Source organism: Lissotriton vulgaris, chromosome 2_1 (assembly GCF_964263255.1).
Source record: "Lissotriton vulgaris chromosome 2_1, aLisVul1.2, whole genome shotgun sequence".
In the NCBI taxonomy this organism is placed as follows: domain Eukaryota; kingdom Metazoa; phylum Chordata; class Amphibia; order Caudata; family Salamandridae; genus Lissotriton; species Lissotriton vulgaris.
The window spans coordinates 1,030,856,826-1,030,873,981 of record NC_141687.1 but is presented as its reverse complement, the minus strand read 5'-3'; the positions used below and the strand labels follow the sequence as shown (position 1 = coordinate 1,030,873,981).

Sequence of the window (17,156 nt, the reverse complement as noted above, 5' to 3'; positions counted from 1 at the left end):
CTCAGCTAACTATGACTGCAGAATTTCTCTGGTTTTGCGCATGTGAAATCTGAGCCTAACTAGAACTTCCCTGTAACCTTTGGTTTATTTATATATATTTATATGTATATGTGAATAGATAGATAGATAGACAGATAGATAGATAACCAGCTTTATTCGATTTCGATGCTAAAAAATCATAAAAGCACATCATACAATACATTATAAAAACTTAATTACATTTCACGTAGGGACAAGGTTGTAATACGGATCATTAATTCATTACAAAGTTATCAGCTTACTACATTTAATCACACTTTTCAAGAAATTTGTTAAAATCCATATCGTAAGTTCATTATCTAAAAATTGTAAAACTAAGAATGCTGGTCGGCATCTTCTAAAGGCAAGTTTCTTTAAAAGTGGAACCAGACATTTTTTCCTCTGTAGGCTATAAAATGTACAGAAAAAAACTACATGTATTGTCGTTTGCTCAGATATGTTGTCGCTGGGGCATATTTGCATCATCCGTGCCCAGTTATTCATATTTGGGAAACTCATTATGCAATGAAAGATATCTAGTCTGAATCTTGTGAGCAGCAATCTGTTGTATTTACCGTGCACTAAAATGAGATAGGGTTGAATATTCAAGGTTGTTATTATCATCTGTTAATGGACTACTGTGGGCTTTACTATTTCATCTATATATATATTCTAGAGATCTTCTGCACCAAATGTAATGAACGACTGATGCGTTTCGACCTTGCGGTTCTTGTCAAAGCCAAGTCCTAATGTGAATAGTGCCTATTACCCTTAAAAACAACTCAGTTGGTTTACTGTCATGGACATAGAAAAAAATATATATATAAAGATTTTCTTGCATACATAAATATGACCATACATTGGAGCACATTATTTGTCTTATATAATTTATTTGTCACATATATAAACAAAAAGGTTTCCTCATTTGTCAACAGAATCCTCACAAAATGCGGCACGGAATTCTAAATCATGCACCCCTAGAATGGTTCCTGCCCAGTGGCTGAACTGGAAAAATACTGCCTTGTCGCTGAATGGTTCATGTCCACTCTCCACTAGTTATAGACCATTTATTGAGGCTGTACATCATTTCTTGTCGCTCCAGAAAATACAATTTATCCAAATCACATCTTGAACTAATGTACTGCCCAGTGGCTTCTTATCCAACGGTTGACACCAATAAAATATAATCATTTGACTATCTAGGATTGTCTCCAAAAAGAACTAATTCATAATGAATCCATCTAAACAAATTTATCAGTGAGACAATGGACTCGAGAAAAAATAACCAACTAAAAACTATATAATGTATACTCTAAGTAAAAAAAGTTCTTAGATTCACAGCTTAAAGTCCCCTGGAGCAGGCAACAAAAAGTCCAAAAAATGTATATATAATGAAATTTGCATATATCAAAGAATGGAGAGCTAGGCAAAACCACTTCTCCCATCTTCACTTTATCTCAGGTGTACATACAGCTCCTCATGGGTGTTTAATAAGATGTTGTATTCAGATTCTAGCCTACACAAAATGTGCTCTGTCACGACCTCGTAGATTCAGAATCACCCTGTCAATACCAAAGAAAAAAATCTCATCAGTCTCATTGGTATGGGGTTTAAGCCAATGTCTTGCAGGGTGGGTGGGTGGGTAGGGGGGTGTGTGTGTGTGTGTGTGTGTGTGTGTGTGTGTGTGTGTGTGTGTGTATATGTGTGTATATATATATATATATATATATAGATATATATATATATATTTCATGAAGTCCAATGCAAACGCAGCAGAAAGCGCAGCCACGCCACGCCACACAGAAAGATCGAGTAAAGCCACAGACTCCGTGCTTCAGTTGTTAGTGCATTTATTCGTGGAGAATAAACAGCCCACCAGTCGCCATGACGCGTTTCGCCTCAGCCGAGGCTTGATCACATGTCATGAGAAGGAGGAAGAAGGTACTTTTAAAATAGCATTTTGGTCACATGACTGATAGTACACCCGGTCATCGTTAAAGGGGTATACATCACAAAGTAATGCTGGGCGCAGTGCCCTTGTTAATCTCCCAACAACCGACTATGCCAGTATATAGACTGTACATCAATACTATATAAACAACCAGTCAGTTAGCATGATACAAATTACATTTCTATACCTTGAGGCAAATATATGATATATTTCATTATTTACAAGCAAGAATTGCTAAAACTAGTTAAGTTTATCAAAAATATAAGTCTATGTGTATAAATATAGAAAAAATAATAATATTTCTAATTTCATATATATATACAACATGTGCAAAATCCGCGTAAATATTTACACCAATTCGACTTGTAAACACTCATTTTGAGCATTGCCTCATATATTCTCTGTATATTTATATAGACATTTTATCAATGTTTGAATGCTACTGACTGATAAAAGTTGTAATAAACCAAAAATCTCAGTTACTAGCATAGTATAGGAAATCATACCCAAATGGGTAAGGAATGCATATATTCTCAGTCAATTATCAAGAGGAGAGTGTATTGCTATGTACCTCCCAGCGGGTTGCTAAATAAAAACAAAAATATAAAGTGCTCGTGCAGAAAATTATAATGGAAACTATTCAATAATATCTCATCAGTTTAAAATATGCAGGCTGCTGAACAAAAACTCATAGTTAGATCGTTTCATCAATGTACTGTCCACTCTGATATGGGAAACTAGGAACCTTTTATAAGCAAGTATAAAAGTCCTCAGTGCTGTTCAGCCCCCCCAGGATGTTTACTATTTAGCTCGAGGATACAGCGGGTTTCCAGAAGACGCAATTTGCTGTCTCTGTCACCCCCTCTCCTCAAAGGTAGGACTGAGTCCACCAAATAATACTGTAGCTTTTCGGGGTTGCTGTTGTGACATTTCTCGAAATGTCGAGCTACTGGATAAGCCTGGTCTTTTCCAGAGATAGCCCTCAGATGCTGAAGGATGCGTTTGTGTGCTGGAAGGCGAGTACTGCCCACGTATTGGAGGCCACATGGGCACACCAAAATATAGACCACAAACTCTGTTTTACATCCTAGCTTCTGTCGGATCTTAATAGGCTTCTCATGGAAAGGGCTCGTATAATGGGTCTTATTTATGGCGTGCTTACAGGCTTTACAGATCTGGCACTTTTTAAAGCCTGTAATGCGTTCCCACCATTTCTTCGGAACGTCTAAGGTGTTATTGACAATGGCACTGCCTAAAGAAGGGGATTTTCTGAATGTGATCTCTGGTTGATTTTTTACTAGATCACCAATTGTTTGATCTCCTTGTACGAGATTCCAATTTCTGGAGAAAATGTTCCGAATCTCAGCATGTTGTTGGCTGTATGTTACTATAACCCTGCACTGGATTTTTTCTGTTGTTGGCATTCCAGCTGTGTTGTTCACCTCAGGACATTTCTGTAGTAAATGTTCTCTTGCTACTTTTGTGGTCTTCATAATAGCATCATCTATCATTTTAGCGCTGTACCCCCTGTCTAGAAATCGCATTTTACACTGTAGTTGAGCTGTTCTACACTCTTCATCATTGCTACAGATGCGTTTTATTCTTAGCATCTCCCCGTAGGGGATGCTATGAATAAGGTGACGCGGGTGGCTACTAGAGGCATGTAGTACTGTGTTCCCAGCGGTACTTTTCCTGTGCAGCTTAGTTTCAATTCTTTCATTAGCAACATATACCTCTACGTCCAGGAAATTAACTGAGACATCACTGATTGTTGAAGTGAATTGAAGATTTAGGTCATTCACATTCAGTTTGTTGACAAAATCAGTAGCACTTTCCATGGAACCCCTCCAGATAAAAAACAAATCATCGATATACCTGAGGTACAGAATAGCATGTTGTTCCATTAGTTGTCTGTGCTGTCCCATCAGGGTTTGCTCCTCCCACAGTCCCATGTGTAGACATGCGAAACTGGGGGAGAAGCAAGACCCCATGGCCACCCCTCTGAGTTGCTGATAGGTCTGACCCCCAAACATAAAGAAATTCTGTTGCAAGCATATGTTGAGCATCCCCATTAGCATCTTGTTGTGTTGCACATTATGTATGGGGCGTTTGTCCAAAAAGAATTGGGTTGCTTTTAAGCCATCTGCATGCCTAATAGATGTATAAAGTGAACAAATGTCCAGTGTCATCAATAGGTAATTCTCATTCCAAACATGTTGAGATAATTTACTCAAAAAATCGCTCGTGTCTCTGATGTAAGAGTTTAGCCCCTTGACCCATTCTTGCAGAAAGAAATCGATGTACCTGGATAGGTTTTCCGTTGCACTGTCAATTGCCGATATTATCGGTCTCCCTGGCGGCATAAGAGGGTCCTTATGAATCTTTGGCAGGAGGTAGAATGTTGGAATCACCGGGAATTCTTTTTTAAGGAACTTAAATTCTTCCATGGAAATCAAACCACAGCTGCGCCAACCCATCAATTTTGCAATTAAGTCGTTCCAAACCATTTTCACAACTGATATATTGGTTTTGCGATAGCAGGCAGTATCGCTGAGTTGTTTTTCAGCCTCGGCTATATAATTGTCTCTAGTCCAAAGGACAATGTTGCCCCCCTTGTCGGCTTGTTTCACAACTAAATTCTCTTCAGACTTGAGTTTTTTCACCAATAGATTATAATTTTGATTCTGTCGTGCGATGGCTTGGCTCTTTTTGTTTGTACTAATGTAGAGTTTCTTAAGATCCTCCACCATCAGATCTTGGTATGTATCCAAGTTATCGTGTGTTGAGATGGGGTTGAAAGTAGATCTCGGCCTGAAAGGTGTAGTCGCTTTACCTCTACCAGTACTGGTGATGGTGGTCGTAGTTGGTATATCAGAGTTTGGCGCACTCTGTTCCGTTTGTAGTTCCCAGGTTTCCTCCAAGGAGGAGGCATCCCCAGCTGTAAGTAGATCGGGGCTTAAAGTTACAGCGGTCTCCTCTTCGCTTGGTTGTGGTCGCAAGCGATGAAATTTAGTCAATTTGAGCTTCCTCACAAACCTATATATATCCATACGTGTGCCAGCGTAATCAAAGGTCTGTGGTGCACAATAGGAAAGCCCAAGGCCAAGTATCTTCGTTTCCTTCGGGCTCAAAACAATGTTTGTTAAATTGACTATTGAGGGGCTCCCTGTTGGTTCCCCCGTTTTTTGTGGGACCACTTCCGATTTGTTCTCTTCTTGGTTGTTCCACCTTTCTTTGTGGCGCTTGCGTCGCTCTGCTCGTTTTCTGTTTGCGTTTTTCCTGGTTGAGCAAAGGCAACTCGTGGTCTTAGGGTTTCTCGTCTTGCCTCGCACAGGCGACTCACCTCCTGTGCGGGTGTTAGTACTGTAAACCCCAATGGTGCACTCCTTGCTTCACTCTCGAATTCACTGCCTTCCGTAGAGCTTAAACTCACTGAGGAGGCTGAACTTACATTGCCTTTAGTGTTGTTAGCACGTTTGTTGCTCCCTCTTGAGTTCTGGTGATTGTCATTTTTTTCAAATCTACGTGCAAACGTGAAGATGCGCCCATTAAGGTAGTCCAACCTGTCCCTCTCAAATTTGAATGCTTTGCGCTTTTTGATAATATCTTCCTCCTTTTGTAGTCGGGATTCCATTTCTTCTCTTAGCTTTTTCATATTTGTTTCGTCGTCACCCAGTTTTTCCAGTTCCGCCTCTACCATTACGATTTCGTCTTGGATTTTCATTCGATCACTCTCAGCATATTTGATTAGGATTTGCATCAGTTTTGCCGAGGATTCCAAATTTGACGCTGCCCATTCCTCGAGCATACGAGGGTCCGGGGCTTCGTAACTAGGGGCTAGGGTGATGCGGAGACCGCGTGGTACACGCCCGACTTCCAGATACATTGATAGGGATTTGTTCTCCCACCACTTGGAAGTCTCTTTCTTCATTAGTTTTTCCAGCTTGCGGAACAAATCGCGCGCCGTTGGATTTATGGCGCCAGCAGAATTTCCCATAGACGTGGAAGCTGTTGCCCCCCCAGCCGGGGTGACAAATACAAGTTCAGCAGCCTGCTCCCTACTCCTTAACACGGCGGCTGACATGGTGAATTTAGGCTCGTAAAGCAAACTCTAACAACAGACTTATTCAGTCAGTATGAGAAGCTTCCCAGTAACTGCAAACGTACACACTCCTCACTGCGGTGTTTTAGCCGCCGTACCTTAACCTGGATGTCGAGATGTCCCCGTAACGTTCAGACACTGGACTCCTTCTGTCAAAATTTGGCGTGTGCTTCCTCCGCAGGGGCTTCTCGCGGCTTCCTCCGACCAGAGTGCTGAATCCGGTTCCGGGTCCCGGAACCAATCACTTCCTGCCGCTTCTCGCCACTTACTGAAGAGGGGCTTTACTCAGTGCCTCGGAAGTTAGTAAGGCACAAAATATTTCGTGAAGTCCAATGCAAACGCAGCAGAAAGCGCAGCCACGCCACGCCACGCCACACAGAAAGATCGAGTAAAGCCACAGACTCCGTGCTTCAGTTTTTAGTGCATTTATTCGTGGAGAATAAACAGCCCACCAGTCGCCATGACGCGTTTCGCCTCAGCCGAGGCTTGATCACATGTCATGAGAAGGAGGAAGAAGGTACTTTTAAAATAGCATTTTGGTCACATGACTGATAGTACATCCTGTCATCGTTAAAGGGGTATACATCACAAAGTAATGCTTTATATACACATATATATATATTCACTGAAAAACAATTAAGGTTACAGGAATGTTATAGTTAGTAACCAGAAATTCTGCATCTGGTCTTGTATGTAGCGATCATAAACACACAGTATACTCAAGGGCTCTTGTCAGAGCCACCCTACAACTCGAAATATTGTTAATTTTCTTTAAAATATCCCTTTTTAAAGTTTTTGGGGATCTTCGTGACGATGACACAATGGTCGCGGAAACATACCAGGAATGCATAACAAAAGCAGACATTCAACTGCCACCAGCACATCCAAGCATAATAAGTAAAAAACATCCATTCTAAACATTGCACTACACATATTACTATATACATGCTTCTTTAAAACCTGTTTAAACTTGTCCTTTGGTACTTAGTTTCTATAAAATCCATCTTTAAGACCTTTTCCAGAAAGTGAATAACACATACGTGCATACATATTACAGTATTTTACATGCTAGGGGTTTATTACTGTACACTTAAACTCATGTTTTTCTAGAACAGCAATCTCTAAAACCTATTTTACGTTTTCGCAGAGAGGGCGGACATCGCAATGATGTCCGTACTCAGAATCCCCACAGATACGTCAGAAAAATGGAAAGCAGAAGAGGAATTTAATAGCCACCACCACATAAAAATATGATAGCGATTTAGTGTGATGGTTAGAATCATTACAAAGCTATCTAAATAACTCTATAAAACATTTATCAGAATCTCAATATCTCTATAACAATGCGTATTAATGATTCACTTATTATCCCCCAAAATTATTTTCACCAATATTCACGAGGACGTTGCGATTCTTGCGATATCCCCATGACGGTACATACGGAGAAGCCCCGTTAACGGTTGCGGTGTCGTCGCGAATATCGCACTTGATTAAAAAAAAAAAAATTTTGGGCTCATAAGTTGTCATGATTACAGCCATTTCTCAAACTTGGTTCAGAGTACCTCCACCCTGACCACTTAAGTTAGCTTTCCCACAAATTTTCAGCCACAGTAACCGTTCCTGGAAGATAAAATGGCGGGCGCAACTTTCTAATCGGGTTGCGTCCAGCCAATCATAGCATTCCTATTAGCGCATGCATTCGCGATTCATCGCAAAACCACCGCGAAATATCTATCACGACGTTTCACCCATTACCATCCTTTCAGAACCCTTCGTTCAGCAGATGCTTTGTTGGCTGTTGTGCCGAAGACTAGGTGGAAGAGATGGGGAGGCACTTCCTTCTTGGAGTTAGCTGTTGCAAGATGGAATGCCCTTCCCCTGTATCTTTGTGCGACCAGGGATGTGGGCGTTTTTAAACCATGCTTGAAAACGTGGCTTTTTAATGATGCCTTTTAGATTGTGTCAGTCTTCTTGCCAGACCTGCTCTATTTGGCCTGTAGTGCCTTGACACTCTTGAGTAGCTGCATGCTTTACAAGTACTATTTTCTTTGCGAATTATTGTTTTATAACGTATCTATATCTAGTAAACTCTAAAGGTTTAGAGGCCTGACTTAGAAGTGCTTTTTTACAGAAAATTCCATATTGTGGAAGGCGATTAATTTCCATGGGGACTTCAGTTAAATATATAAGGCTAAATAGTCTGGAAAAAAGCCTTCTGCTATGTTATACCTTAGAGAAAAACAACCATTCTAAAAACTGGCCGGGTTTATTTCACATCGTTATTTCCAAGTGCCCACAAGGGTTCCATGGTGCTAAGAACACCACAAGCTTCACTCATGCTTGATCTTTGTGGAAAGTGGTTGTCTTAAGTGCTGTTTCTCATCTCTTTGTACTTTTGTTGCAGTTATACGCAGTTGAAGTGGCACTTCAGATAAAATACTCCTTTTTTTTCCTTAATTGTTTTTATCCATAGTTCTTTCATATAGATTTGTACTAACATCTTGTGAAACATGTCTTCTGAGACCAAAAGGATTCAGTTGGACACCAAACCAGAATTGTGGATGTATCTGTTGAGGAAATTGCCTATTTAGATAGATCCAGCAAAATTGACTTTTAATAACATTGACACCATAATCTTTTCCATGTGTAAATGCTTGTAGCGACCTATATCAATTTCTCTTTACATAAGAAGGTCACAACAAACATGACTGATGCCAACAGTTGCATTGTGAGCAACACCGCATTTTACCAGTTGACAGTAAATTCTATTCTATACTAGCAGTCAAAGTGCTACAACTGCTATGTTTGCAGTGCATGGACTGAACACTTCAGTGAGACAAAGGGCAGTCTTCAAATGTTACCGGTAAGCACCACATTTCTGTAACCTAATAACTATAATCCTATGAATAACCCCAAATTATTCAGTGATTGTCCATGTTTAAATTGAGGCAATTTAGATAGGGCTGATATCTAAACGTTATAAGGCCGTGCCCCCTTGTTAAAAAGGGGGGAAAAGTGATCAAGGCCCTCCTGGAATTTTTCAGTTATTCTAAATTGGCTATGTTTAAATATTTCTAAACATATTTAAACATTGCAGGTATGCTCTGTTACTCTTTTTGGAAATGCAATCTATTCTGGTCAGCCAGGCCTTAATAAAGTGTTAATTTATTTACAATATGATTTTCTGAACTGGGCGGGGGTTGTGGGTTGGGGGATATTTGGAGTCCCTTCCCCTTTGACACTTGCTCCCAGCCAGAATATAGATGACAAAAGATGTTAGTGACGGCTCACTACAAAGTGGCTTACTTTTGCTCTATTTTTCTCACTTAAAGCATGATGCTTCTCTTTGGCAGAGACTGGTGACCCTCTCCCCCACACAAGATCAATTAAGGCACCCCAGTTGGAAGGCTTTAGTCCATAGACCTTCTATAATAGCGTAAGAAAATGTCCCAGGAGGAAGAATGTGTGTTTGAATGAGTGGGTATACCATTTTTATTTTCCTGAGAATTGCCAGTGTGTAGTTTAATAGATGGAAGAGGATACATTTTGAAACTGTATGGGCATTTGAAACATAAAGCACCTTCTTCTGCTTGTTGTTATTTCCCCTCCTGCTTCCTAAACAGGAGCTGTCACATTCCATATCTTGGAAGAGAGTTGATTCATGTAAATGTATACCTAGATTTTATTGGCTCTATTGTAACTTTGCAAAACATTGCTAAGTGGGTCATTAGGAGAAGTTTGAAATCCACTCTTGATTGGATAGGTATCCAAAAGATCTCTGAGAACTTTCCACGTTGTGCAGAGGAATTGTGCGAGAAGCAAGACAATTCTTTCAAACGTTCACCTTCAAGCACATTTTGTAAAGCTAGTACTGCACAATAGTGAGCCGTACATAAAACATTAAATTAGTCAACAGTAATTCATGTGATTTCTTTTCTTGGAGGCATTACCAGCTTAGGCTTTTACAGTAATTTATTGATTGAATGTTTAGTTTGGTTTGTCAAGCTGGAAGTGAAGTTTAGAAAAAACAGGCTTCTGGAGCTTCTAGCAGCACTTGACATTTTTTCCTGACTTGTTTTTTTTAGTGAATGATGCAAAATAATATTTAGAATTTCGGCCTATAAATTTCCTGTTTCTTTTGTAGAAGGGATGCCTGCACCTGAGGTGAACTCATCGAAGGAGAAAGAGGAAGAAAGGCTTAAATACACCGCCCAATGCCCCCCAAAAAGCCCCAGCATGGAGTCCAAGACAACTGCTACAACCATTCTGGCTTCTGTGAAAGAGCAGGTAATACTACTGTATACACAGTCAGGTATATGTTTACTGTCAACTATAATCAATAACAAAAAAATATAATTTTTAGTATTTTATTGCATGTTGCCATTTTAATAGTTAAAACTAGGGTGATCTTTTGATGTGTAACAGTTTTAAATAAATGCTTGGAAAAAGAATTGCACATCCTTGTTAGTTTGACATGCATGCGATCCTTTGCTAATTTCCTAACATTTTTGTATTATTTATGTTATGTGAGCATTGGCGTCTAACGCAGTCAACATGAGTAGTCAAATATGTATATGTTTGAGTATTGCATAACACTGATGTTAGAATGAGTGACAGTTCACAGCCTAAAACAGAATTGCCACTACATATAATGATTAATCAAGTGTCGCATGAAGAGAGATCATGCACAGCACAAGAGAGGAATCCTTTTATTGGGAAAGTATGTACCATTCTCCTGTAGTACAAAGATTATTTTTGGTGCATAACCAATTTACGCTGCGGCATGTATCACCTGGAGTTGTTGGGCTGAAAAATCAATATTGCCTGGGCTTCTTCTTTCCTGTATTGATCCTCTGTCATGATACCAGCAGGATTCTGCTTCTAGCTCAGCTGCTTTATTTATACCTGCAGTTTTGAGTACTCTAAATCAGTTGTTCTACCTCAGCACCCCAGCCAGATACTGCGCTAAATAGTTTCATCATCCCCTGACTTTCTTTACCTACTGCCTCCTGGGGCATAGTTGTCCTAAACTGTCTAGGTTCATTATCAAGAAATTGTTCATATCTTAAAGATTTAATTTGAGGATGAGGATCTGTGTCCTAGATTCATGTGAGACGGGTGTCATTTGAGAAAATGATCTATTTGGGTGCAAGAAAGATGCTTTCATTTGTTTTTTAATTTTTTTTTTGAATGGCTGTTAGTCTTTAGATTTAGAATGACACAAGTGTGAAAGTGAAAGGAAAGATCTTCCTATCATAGTAGTGCTGTGAATAGACCTATCGTGGGGTCTTTCTATAGATTGTACATCGGCCCTACCATATTTTTTCCCCCTGAGATACTCTATCAGTAGTAAATACTGGTGTACGAAAGCAGACACATTTATGAACTTTGATTTGAATATTTACCTGATACTTTGTTGCATGGGGACAAAATGTGTGCAAGTTGTTAGTCAATAAGGGACCTTTGCGTCCCCGAGTAGGACCAACGACCAGCCCCTCGGATAGAAAGCTGTAATTACTCCTCAAGGCACCATGAGTATAAAGGTTTTCCTCACTACTATCATTACCAGAGCTAGCAAAGCTACAGGATAAGCATTGACATGAACACGAAAATAATTGAAAGGTAGGTTTCTGAGCATACAAGAAAATGAAATGTAACAATCACTTCTCGTTTCCTCAGATTAAAGGAAAAGGGGTACAATGTAGCTTCTCAGCAAGTTCAGTTGCAGGACAGCAGATGGGTGTAAATTGAAGAAGTTCAAAATGAGGGTCATGGATGTATTTGTGTGTTTGTCTGTGTCTGGAATCAGGATTGCCTAGCACTGGTTTAGGAGTAATACTCTTAGTTTTCCATTTTTACAGATCAATACAGACGGGAAACAAAATGTTTCCTGTTTGTATTTATATTTAAAAGCAGAAAAATATTGAAGAATGTGATACTAGTGAGCGACTTACCTTGCTGTCTTTTGTGAATTCCAGGACAACAGCTGAGCAGATAGACAGAATGGGGACTCAAAAAAACAGGTTGAGGTGTCCCTAAATGCAGGCATATGTTAACATATATTTGTATTATGATGCTGATAGTTTCCTGTGAGTGTAGTGTTTGCTATATTTGGCTACTTAATTTGCTAAAACACATAAGGCATCCAAGTATGAGTGCATGTTTATCAGTTAAATACGTTTTGAAATATGCCATTTTAGAAGTCCATTTATCAATATGGCTAAATACCAATAAGATGGTCAAAAAGTAAATATGGATAAATACAGACGGAAATAATAAAATAATAAATACTATAATGGTGAGCCCTATTGATGAGCCATGAATCCAGACCACATTTTGATGAGAATAACTGTAGCTTCTTTGATACTATCTCCTGCAAAACCGCTCAGTGAGTGGAATAGTCTATAGCCTTAATAAATGAATGGAAGGCTGCAACCTTTTTTACAATGGCTGTCCGTAAACTGATCGCCATGTTGCAACCTGTGCAAAATTTTGATATTCCTCAGTGATGATGAACAGAAAGTCTGGATTTTATTAAAGACTTGGGGTCAGATGTATGGCCTGCAAAATAGCGCATTTCAAATTGCGATGCGCTATTTTGCATGTAAAACAGTATGTTTTACACTGGTCGCGATTACCAATGGGGTCACAAATTGCGAGGTTCATGAATATTAATGAGCCTCTCGCAATTTGCAAGCCCATTGGGAATGACAGGCCCTCCCAGGGATGGTGGCCTGCTGGGCTCAGCAGACCACCAGGTCTGGGACTGCATTTGTAATGAAGCAGTTTTTTTTAAAAAATGCAGCCCATTTTCCTTAAAGGAAAACGGGATGCATTTAAAAAAAAAAATGAAACTTTTCAGTTTCATTAATTTTTTTTAAGGGCAGCCAGGTCTCTGGGGCCACTGCCTGGTCTTAAAAAATATTTTCCAACATACTCCAAGTGCGCTGGGTATTGCCAGACATTGGTCCCGGGCTCACTGTCACTGGATTCAAGCCAGCCTGGCTGATGAGGGGTAATGCCCCAAAACAGATCCCAGGATGCTTGTTTCTGGGAGGACTTGGCTTGGCAGTTCGGGATGGACTGTTCCATGAGGCACAGGGTGAAGACTGATTTGCATATGGCCAGTGTGAGAAAGTGCCATCTTTCTTGCATTGGTATGCCCCCACTTTTTTCTGACTGCTGATGTGCTTTGACTGAGTGTGCCCTGGGCTCCTGCCAACCAGGTACCCAGGGCCTGTGTTCCTTCCCTAAAACTGTGTTACAACTAAACCCCAATTGACATATCTGGCCGCCTGTCAGCCCCTAGTAAATGGTACCCAGGGCACGGTGACCAGAGAAGACCCCTGAGGGCTGCAGCACTTATTGTGCCACCCTCAGGGGCCCTGTATCCTGACACCTACACACTGCCTTTGCAGGCTGAGTGTCTAAGTACAGAACCAAACGAAGAGTCGACATGGCAAACATCCCTGTGTGCCATGCCCACAGAACTCACTGCCCAGGCATACTTCAGTCACCCCTCTAGCAGGGTGCCCTATGCCAGAGGTGTGGGCACAGGTGCATGAACTCTGTGCCCCTATAGTACCCAGGGCCATTCCTGGGCACTGTAAGTGCAGTGATGCCATTAAGAGTATATGGTGCTGGGAGGTTGTCATTACGAACTCCACAGCACCATAATGGCTACACTGAAGACTGACAAGTTTGGTACCAAACCTCTCAGCACATTAAGCCCGCCCTGATGCCAGTGTGGGATTTAATGTAAAATGCACCAGAGGGCATCCTAGAGATGCCCCCTGAAAACCTAGCCTACAAACCAAGTCTGAGCTGAGTGGCTGCAGAGGCTGCCACACAGCAGACCTGTTGCTCGACCCCTGGGTGTAGAGCCCCCCCGCTCTCCTGGGCCTGCAACAATGCACATCCTGGGCGAGGTGGTAGGTCTCCTTCCCCAGGATGGGCAGGGGGAAGCTTCAAAGGCATGCCACCTCTGTGAGCTTCTCCAGACCATTTGCTGTACCCAGCAACTGGCCCCCACCAGGCCTGACCCCCACACTGGCGGGAAGACTGGCGGTAAAAACTACGTCAGGAAGCGGGGGGGTTGCCAGCCTGTGCCATCCCCACCCCTCAGGTGGGGGAGACGAGATGAAGCACAACTCTGTGCTCTGGCCATCTTGAAGATGGGGAGCCCTGCTCAATCACATCTAGGCTCCTGCCCCCCTCCCACAGGAGAGGAGCAGGCTAGGGGGTGTACTCGCCCCTGGACAGGGACCTATTAGTCCCTGTCCTTGCCCTACCTGTAACGCCCCTAAATTCAGTATTTAGGGGCTCCCTGAACCTTCCTTCCTCAGATCCCAATAAGAAAAGAAGAAAGAAGATCAAGAAGAAGACCCGCTGTGCAGCTGCTAACAACCGGACAACAACAACTGACTTGGCCCCAGCCCTACTGGCCTGTCAATCCTGGGACCTGCTCCAGCCTAATCCCGGCGACTCCTGCGGACAGCAACCTTGGGACATCCAGAGGGCCTGCCTGCCTTGACCCTCTTAAAGCCTGGGACTCCCATCAGCAGAGGCTCTGCTGCAACAACGCCCCTGGTGCCAGCCAGGAAGCTCCGGACCAACCCACTCTGCAACCGCCGTGCCCGACCCGTGCCCGAGTATTCCAAGACCAGAGGACGTCCCCCCGGCGACTGGGACCCGAAGTCAAGTGCCCAAGGACCCTCCTCGACGACCCCGACGATGCCTGCAGCCTCAGGACAGAGGACCCCTCTGACCGAGACCAGCAGGGGGTAAGATTTCCCGACATCAAAAGATACCCCTGCACCCGTGGCCCCCTGTGCCCAACTCCTGGGTGCCTACCTATCCTCCAAGATCCCAACTTACCCCTCGAAGTGTTTGTCGCTCCAGAAGATCCTTCGTCCCCGAGCCTGCAGCCTTTGTTCCCTTTTCAAGTTCCTCATTGAATAACATTGAGCGCCCGACTGCTCAAAAGCACCCTGCACCCAGCCGCCAGAGTGCCCCTGGCATTGCAACCTGTACCCTATCCTACTTCCCCCCATTGCCCTGAGCAAGTGACCAGAAGCCCAGCTCCCACAGCCGCTTGGCCTGCTAGCCAGCAGCCACCAACCGGAGGCCCCCTTTCCCACATTGGATAACATTGGGCCTAACTACCTCTGCACCCGGCCGCCCCTGTGCCGCTGGGGTGAACCAGCTGTACTTACCTGACCCTGGGGGACCCCTGAGTCTATGCCCAGAACCCTAACTTCACCAGCCAAGTACTCACTTGGAAGCTGATAACTCACTTACCTGCCATTGGATAACATTGACTGGTCTGACTCGAAAAATCTTCTAAGTGTGAAGTTTTGGAAACTAAAAATATTCATATAAAATCACCCGATTTCCGAAGTACTCACCTGTGATCAGGGGAGAAACCAGTACTGTACCTTGTAGCCCAGTAAAGAACCGCAGAAGTAATCCTTACTGGGTTTACTAGTTATCTGTATTTTCTCCATAGGAATCCATTGTCTGTTTTTCTATGAAATTTCTTCTAAGTGTCTACTTTAGAAAATTTGAAATATTCTGTAAAAATCATACTAAATACTGAAACGCAATTACTCACCTGTTTAAAGCTGAGACCCCAGTGCTGGACCCAGGAGCCTAGTACTGGCTTACAAAAGTAACAAGAGCATACTTTACCTGCAACCTGAACTTTCTCCCATTGGATAACTTTGCCAGTTTTTTATTGAAACGTTTCTAAGTGGGAACTTTTAAAACAGCTTTATATTCCTGAAAAATCAGTACTATAACTAAAACGATTTTACTAAATTGGTTTCAGCTTAGACCCCAGGACTGAACCTAGGATCCAGTCCTGGAACTACCAAAGTAATCTACAAAGTAACCAACTGTACATATATAATGAAAACCCATTGAGCTGAATGCTATAGTGTATTTAGAATTGTGTTGCCTACTGCAACCCCTGTATCTATTAAGTTCACAAAGTTTATTGCCTCTTTGCAAAGTAATTACATGAGAGTACGCATATCGAGAAAAGTATATTTTTATACCTGTTGGTTCTAAAAATAAAACAACTATATCTGTTGACAAAAAAACAATTGGCCTGGAGTTCAGTCCTTGAGTGTGGGAAACCTATTGCTGATTGAGTGTGTGCAACAAATGCTTTACACTGTCCTCTGGTACTGCCTTACTGCTCGACCAAGCTACCACTTTTGAGAGTAAGGTCAGTCCTGACTTTAACCTCTGTTATACCTCTGGGGTTTGTGGACTCTATACACACTGTACCTTATTCTGGCCCAGTATATATAGAGCCACTTTCTCACAGCCAGGTCTAAACTGGGGTGGCATGGTGATCAAAAGAACGATGGATTTAACCCAGATCCATTGACTGGGGGTGAATGTTTTATTTGCTCTGCATTCCGTCCATCCTTGTCCATACATGTGTGTAGTTTGCCTAAAAGAAATAAGCAACTGATTCACAGCTACAGAACTTATCTGTAATGTTCTCCTCTCCTACTCTTTGATACAAGCACAACATACCACACACAGATTCTAATGCTCATCAAACAATTATAAAATATCAACAATGAAATAGTTTTTGTCCTTTAATTTAAATAAAAGCCCACTCCTTCTGGTGAAAAAATCCTGTATAAAACATTAAGGGCCCAAACCTTGGATACGCTCCTAAATGAAATTAGACATCATAATACTTCTGAGATGAAGCCTTCAAACTCAGTTCATTTGCACCCAATCTCTCCAGATTATTCAGTACTTTAGTTACATCCCAAATAGAATTTTATACCTAGAAACTGGTTCCTTTTATAAACCTTATACTCAGACTCTTCACCAAAACATCTTGACCTACTGTAATGCCATTAATCAAAACATAGCTTGTGGGAGTTGCTGATCTATGTACATTAATCGTCCTATAACATAATCCATTCTCAAACATTTCAGATAAGTAATTCACTACTTCTACGACATCCACAAAAATGTAATTAAAGATACTCTCCAAACACCAGAAAACCATTTGTGACATGCCAATCTATACATTTGTCTAGTATCTGGTGCCAGTAC

At 41.8% G+C, this 17,156-nt stretch overlaps 1 protein-coding gene across 1 annotated transcript in view; it reads left to right on the top strand.

Annotated features, from left to right (window-relative positions):
* The window catches only part of LOC147731564 (plakophilin-4-like), a 387,101-nt gene that overhangs the window by 205,649 nt on the left and 164,296 nt on the right, over nt 1–17,156 (top strand). The window contains exon 3 of the mRNA XM_086954215.1: nt 10,216–10,358. Coding sequence (XP_086810341.1) covers nt 10,221–10,358 — 138 coding nt within the window. The 5' untranslated portion in view covers nt 10,216–10,220. The remainder of the gene's footprint in view (nt 1–10,215; nt 10,359–17,156) is intronic.